At 40.4% G+C, this 7,500-nt stretch overlaps 1 protein-coding gene across 1 annotated transcript in view; it reads right to left on the reverse strand.

Annotated features, from left to right (window-relative positions):
* The window catches only part of CrebB (Cyclic-AMP response element binding protein B), a 32,042-nt gene that overhangs the window by 24,477 nt on the left and 65 nt on the right, over positions 1-7,500 (reverse strand). The window contains exon 2 of the mRNA XM_080274140.1: positions 2,171-2,393. Coding sequence (XP_080130266.1) covers positions 2,171-2,393 — 223 coding nt within the window. The remainder of the gene's footprint in view (positions 1-2,170; positions 2,394-7,500) is intronic.

Here is a 7,500-nt window from a genome sequence, read left to right on the forward strand (position 1 = left end):
GCACAGGTGACAGATCAGACGGCACACAGAAGACAGGTAACAGGAGAAACAAATACCTCAGAAAAAGTCCAATTTACCACGGTCGCGAGAAGTCAATTTTTAAAGATACGAAAATCAATTCTGTTTAACACTCCGAAAAAAAAATGTACAGCCGACTTACCAAATGACTCGCACATCACTGGGCATTTCGGCACATGGCAGGGATGAAAAGTTATTTACCACAAAAGCCTTATGTTAACAGCAACGACTTCTAACAACATAATTCAGTGAGGTAAAAATGATGACTAACGCAGGCACAGCATCCAAACGTTTTCTGGTCATGAACATAACGAGTACATTTGCTCAGCTGATATTTTGCACTGACTGAGATGGATCTGGGAAGGTTGGCGACTATCAATGTAAAAGAATGTGCTACTGTGGTACTCTTACTTGATTACATATACTACTGTGTGGCAGTACCATTCTGAGTGAGGTGGAAGGGGATGGGGGGAAGGGGTGATGAAGGCAGGGATGGAGGGATGGGGAGGGTTGGGCAAGGATGAGATGGAGGGACTGAGGGGTAATGGAGAGAGGGGTGAGTAGGAGGGAAGGCACAAGACAGGGCGACGTGGAGGGGATTTACTTGTGGTCACCCCTTACCAGATAAAGACAACTGGCGACAGACACACAGATACGTAAACACAGACAAACATGAAAAACAACGCAAGCTCTCTTTAGCATTGCTTTTTTCGGGGGGTGGGTGGGGGAAAGAATGGTTTGCGCGCTCCTGGCCTTTGGTTCTTTCTTCCTAGCATAAAAAAAAAAAGCACTGAAACAAACGACGCAAGCACAGAAACAAACATCAATCATACACGAAGAATGAACAACAGAGAATTATTATATCTAGAGGTAATCTGATACTGCTAGCCCTCTCTTTCTCTCTCTCTCTCTCTCTCTCTCTCTCTCTCTCACTCATATATTCCTCGCGGTGTGTCAGCCTTGAGAGGGGCCCATCAAAACAAGTCAGGCCTCACAGGACTAATAAATCTTCAACATCTATAATATATTGTAACTGACTAATTTTTAACTTTCCAAGGCACCCTAACACCTCTTCCTTACCGGTTTATTTCTGCCATTGAATAGTCTAATATTTAAACTTCTGAAAGCATCCTAACACCTCTTCTTTAGTGGTTTATTTCAGCAATTGACACGTGAATAATTTGTATATATTTGAATTGCTATATATTGTAACTGACTCTAATATTTAAACTTTCAAAGGCACCCTAACACCTCTTCCTTAGTGGTTTATTTCAGCAATTAACACGTGAATAATTTGTATATATCTGAATTGCTATATATTGTAACTGACTCTAATATCTAAGCTTCTGAAGGCACCCTAACACCTCTTCTTTAGTGGTTTATTTCAGCAACTGACACAAGAATAATCTGCATATATATTTCACGTAATCTATAACATCTCAAAGGCATACGTACCATACAGTAAGGGGAAATATGCAGAATAAATCGCTAAATAGGAGGTACTAAGCTCTCTAACCTGGCGAAAATTCTACCCTCTGTATTTCATTTTATTGCCAGATATTTTTTAGGTGATAAAGGGAAGAAGGGAACACAATATATGCCTTCAAATTACTTCCATATATTTAAAAACGTTTGAAATGTCTGAGAGAGAGAGAGAGAGAGAGAGAGAGAGAGAGAGAGAGAGAGAGAGAATCAAATTACCGTATGAAAATGTAAAGAAATTTTTCGAGAGAGAGAGAGAGAGAGAGAGGTAACACTTAAAGATAAAGACAGAGATAGAAAGAGAAAATCTGCTCACTCTTCTATCCCCCGCACCACCAGCCTGGGATATGATGACAGAGGATAGATAGATAGATAGATAGATAGATAGACAGAGATAGATAGATAGACAGATAGACAGAGATAGACAGATAGAGAGATAGATAGACAGACAGATAGATAGACAGACAGAGATAGATAGATAGACAGATAGATAGTCAGATAGACACGGAAAGATAGACAGATAGATAGACAGATAGACAGACAGAGAGATAGATAGACAGATAGACAGAGATAGATAGATAGACAGACAGATAGATAGGTAGACAAACAGACAGATAGATAGATAGACAGATAGACAGACAGAGAGATAGAAAAAATGATATGTACTCACACTCTTTGATCCTCCCGACGCGATGGCACCTCCGGCCTGGGGTATCGTGACGTAGACGGTGGAGACGGCAGGCAGTGACGTAGCGCCACCCCCGCCCCCGCCCCCTCCACCGCCCCCGCCCCCGCCGCCGCCGCTGCCGCCCTCACTGCTGACCGTGGCCAAGGGGTCGGTGTTATTCGCCCCCCCGCCTCCACCTCCCGTCCCGCCCTCCACGCCGTCCATCCTGCAATACAAAGAAAAATAAGTGAGTAAATAAGCAAGTAACTAAGTAAATAAGCAATTAAGCAAGAAAATAAGGAAGTAAAGTAAATAAGAAAATAAACAAGAAAATAAGGAAGTAAATAAACAAGTAAATAAGTAAATAAGCAAGAAAATAAGGAAGTAAAGTAAATAAGTAAATAAACAAATAAGTAAATAAGCAAGTAAATAAGTAAATAAGCAAGTAAATAAATAAATAAGCAAGTAAATAAGTAAATAAGCAAGTAAATAAGGAAATAAGCAAGTAAATAAGGAAATAAGCAAGTAAATAAGGAAATAAGCAAGTAAATAAAGAAATAAGCAAGTAAATAAGGAAATAAGCAAGTAAATAAGTAAATAAGCAAGTAAATAAGTAAATAAGCAAGTAAATAAGTAAATAAACAAGAAAATAAGGAAGTAAATAAGTAAATAAGCAAGTAAATAAGCAAGTAAATAAATAAATAAGCAAGTAAATAAGCAAATAAGCAAGTAAATAAGTAAATAGGCAAGTAAATAAGTAAATAAACAAGTAAATAAATAAATAAGCAAGTAAATAAGTAAATAAGCAAGAAAATAAGTAAATAAGCAAGTAAATAAGTAAATAAGCAAGAAAATAAGGAAATAAACAAGAAAATAAGTAAATAAACAAGAAAATAAGTAAATAAGCAAGTAAATAAAAAAGCAAATAAGTAAATAAGCAAGTAAATAAGTAAATAAGCAGGTAAATAAGTAAATAAACAGGTAAATAAGCAATGAGTAAATAAGCAGGTAAATAAGGAAATAAATCTGTGACCTTCATCTCCACATAATAAAAATAATATAAATACAAAATGGGCTGGGTTGGGCAGGGCTGGTTTGAATGTGGAGAGGATGAAGAGTGAGAGACTGATGAGGAGAGTGTGAGTGAGGTGGAGGGGGAGAGAGGGAGGGGAAGGCCAAGGATGAGATGGAGGGATGGAGTGGAGTGGTATATGAGAGAGTGGGGTGTGAATTGGGAGCAAGGCAGTGAAATGGCGGGGGGACAGGGTGACGAGGAGGCGATTTGTTTGTGGCCACACCCGTATGGGATTGAGGCGTCTGGCAATAGATAGATAGAAGTCAGCTTTGGTCTTGATTATTCTTCCAACCTAGTGACGTGTCTTATATTCTAGTACTGCTATTACCAGACGAATTTATTTAACTCTCTCTCTCCCTCTCTCTTAGAGTGAGCATACAGGATAGAACTAGAAATAATGGTTTCAAACTAGAAAAATTCCGTTTCAGAAAGGAAATCGGTAGAAATTGGTTTGGTAATAGAATAGTAGACGAATGGAATAAGCTACCTAGTAAAGTAGTTGCTGCCTCTTCCATGGAGAGTTTCAAGCATAGGCTAGATAAGCATATGACAATTAAGGGGTGGATATAGAATAAAGAAAATCTTATAACCAATACTAATTCATAATTTTTCCTTTTCAGGTTACACTATGATAGTCTCTATTCTCCTTTCACACTTTCCTGTAAAATGTCCACGCCAGTTTTTCTATACGGCGTGGTGTTCTTTCTGACTTTTTCCTGCCGGCTTCGGCTGGAGGGTTTGGAGGGCGGGGGAGAGCCTTCTTCTTTGCTATCCTTATCTCATTCTAGTAGTTCAGTTACTCTTCTAGGAGCTGCCTAGCATGGGCCAACCGGCCTACTGCAGTTATCCTCTCTTCTTATGTTCTCTCTTAAGCTAAATTAAATCGAGAGTTGGTGGCAATTCTTATATCTTTCGTATTTTTTGTAAAGGCTCCAAAGTGCTTACTTGCACGCGTCGGCCTTGGTCACATTATGGCACCCCTCCACACTGCTCGATCTCTGGCAGCCTCCCTATCCAAAGCCTTATCCCTGAGGTCATACTCACCTCGTCCTAGGTCATTTTTAGGTCTGCCTCTCGAAACCTTATCCCCCGACATTCACATTTCTCACCTTCGGCACACAATTGTCATCCTCCATCCTCTCCACATGCCCAAACCATCTCAATCTACCCCTCCTCATCACAACACCAATACACTCCAGTCCCATCCTTCCTCTCAAACCATCTCAGTCTACCCCTCCTCATCACAACACCAATACACTCCAGTCCCATCCTTCCTCTCAAACCACCTCAGTCTACCCCTCCTCATCACAACACCAATACACTCCAGTCCCATCCTTCCTCTCAAACCACCTCAGTCTGCCTCTCCTTATCACAACACCAATACACTCCAGTCCCATCCTTCCTCTCAACTCGTCATACACTCATGTCCCATCCTTCCTCTTAACTCTTCTATCCCATTCCTAGTCCCCGCATCCCATCCTCCATCCTCTCCACATGCCCAAACCATCTCCGTCTACCCCTCCTTATCACAACACCAATACACTCATGTCCCATCCTTCCTCTCAACTCTTCAATCTCATTCCTAACCCCCCCAGGCCTCACATTCAAGGACGCACTACACATCCATCTAACCACTGTCATTTCTGTACGTTTGAGCCTATGAATATCCTCTTCCTTTACTACCCAGGCCTACGAATATCCTCTTCCTTTACTACCCAGGCCTACGAATATCCTCTTCCTTTACTACCCAGGCCTACGAATATCCTCTTCCTTTACTTCCCAGGCCTACGAATATCCTCCTCCTTTACTGCCCAGACCTACGAATATCCTCTTCCTTTACTGTCCAGGCCTACGAATATCCTCCTCCTTTACTGTCCAGGCCTACGAATATCCTCTTCCTTTACTGCCCAGGTCTCACTACCACTCAGCATTACACTCCTATGCTGCATACGAAGATCCCTCAGCATGGAATCTTTGTGGGCGAAATAAAAATAAACAAATCAATAATGAACGTCACAGCAATAAAGAGGTTAATATTGCGTTTAAGATGACGTGGATTGAGATTAGTCTTTGGGTAATTACTATAGATTAATCTCTGGCTAATTAGTATGGATTAATGTGGCTAATTAGTGTGGATTACTGTGGCTAATTAGTATGGATTAATGTGGCTAATTAGTATGGATTAATCTCTGGCAAATTACTGTGGATTAATGTGGCTAATTAGTGTAGATTAATGTGGCTAATTAGTGTGGATTAATCTCTGGCTAATTAGTATGGATTAATCTCTGGCTAATTAGTATGGATTAATCTCTGGCTAATTAGTATGGATTAATCTGGCTAATTAGTGTGGATTAATGTGGCTGATTAGTGTGGATTAATGTGGCTAATTAGTGTGGATTATTGTGGCTAATTAGTGTGGATTAATGTGGCTAATTAGTGTGGATTAATGTGGCTAATTAGTGTGGATTAATCTGGCTAATTAGTGTGGATTAATCTGGCTAATTAGTGTGGATTAATCTGGCTAATTAGTGTGGATTAATGTGGCTGATTAGTGTGGATTAATGTGGCTGATTAGTGTGGATTAATCTCTGGCTAATTAGTGTGGATTAATCTCTGGCTAATTAGTGTGGATTAATCTCTGGCTAATTAGTGTGGATTAATCTCTGGCTAATTAGTGTGGATTAATGTGGCTAATTAGTGTGGATTAATGTGGCTGATTAGTGTGGATTAATGTGGCTGATTAGTGTGGATTAATCTCTGGCTAATTAGTGTGGATTAATCTCTGGCTAATTAGTGTGGATTAATCTCTGGCTAATTAGTGTGGATTAATGTGGCTAATTAGTGTGGATTAATCTCTGGCTAATTAGTGTGGATTAATGTGGCTAATTACTGTGGATTAATCTCTGGCTAATTCAATAACTCTAAGGCGCTCTGAAAAATCGTAACGCCTTTTCCTCAGCTACTTATTCTGTCTATTCTGCCTTATTATCATTTTATTTCAAGTGGCTTTAGAAATTCGTTAACACCTCTTTTTCAGCGATTTATTTTGGTTATTGTGCCTTAATATTATCTTAAGTAGCTTTAGAAATTCGTAACAACTCTTCCCTACCGATTTACTCTGCCTGCTGCGCCTCCATTTCCTCTTTTTCTGGGTGACCTGGGACATTCCGTAACACTTCTCCCTCAGCGATTTATTTTGTTTTGCGTCTTAATAATGTCTTATTCTGAGTTCGTTCGCTCTTTCGTATCGTTTATAAAGGCTCGAACATGCGACGGCTCTCCAAGCTGCTCGATCTCTGGCAGCTTTGGATATTCGAAACAACATTTTCCCCAGCGATTTCTTTTTTGCCCTTGGAAAATTATGTCGTTGCACCTTTTCCTCAGCGATTTATTTTGCTTGTTGCGCCTTGATTTTCTCTTGTATGGCCAGTATTCTCGTCGATAATGGAAGCTACCTAACACCTTTTCCTAGGCGATTTATTTCTCTTATTGCATCGTACTGTCCTGTGTTATATAAATCCTTCAGCCATCGCTACACTACATAAATAACGTACAAAAGGATACTAACCAGCCATAGCCAAAAATAAATCGCTACGGAAGAGGTGTTAGGGTGATGGTGATATAGCATGTCAGAGACTATAGAATGTACGCAAAATAAACCACTATGGAAAAGGTATTACGAAGCCTCCTAAAGACACGTAATCTCTTTTATGCTTAGTTGATGCAGACTGGAGGGTGAATTTGACTAGTAACCAAGGAGACTCATTCGTATCATAACTAAGGCTCATCCACGTACACACAACCACATCAGACGAGAGAGTATATTACTTTGACTAGAAACCAAGGAGACTCATCCCCAACGAAGGCATCCAATTTCACATAACCACGACGTCAGACTGGAGAGGATATCTGACTAGTAACCAAGAAGACTCACTCGTGTCATAACTAAGGCTCATCCTTGTACACGCAACCACATCAGACGGGAAAGTATAATTATTAACTTGACTAGTAACCAAGGAGACTCACTCGCAACTATGGCATCCAATATCACATAACCACGACGTCAGACGGGGGGGGGGGAGGTATTTGACTAGTAACCAAGGAGACTCACTCGCAACTATGGCATCCAATATCACATAACCACGACGTCAGACAGGGGTATCTGACTAGTAAAGCCCCAGTCACACTGCAGGTACGACTTGTCGCAAACCTGAAAATCGCGAAACCAGTCCCCGACCACGGAGGCCTCAGAGCAGTC

This window comes from Coenobita brevimanus, chromosome 57 (genome assembly GCF_032717465.1).
Source record: "Coenobita brevimanus isolate Jiangsu-jjx chromosome 57, ASM3271746v2, whole genome shotgun sequence".
Classification (NCBI taxonomy): Eukaryota; Metazoa; Arthropoda; class Malacostraca; order Decapoda; family Coenobitidae; genus Coenobita; species Coenobita brevimanus.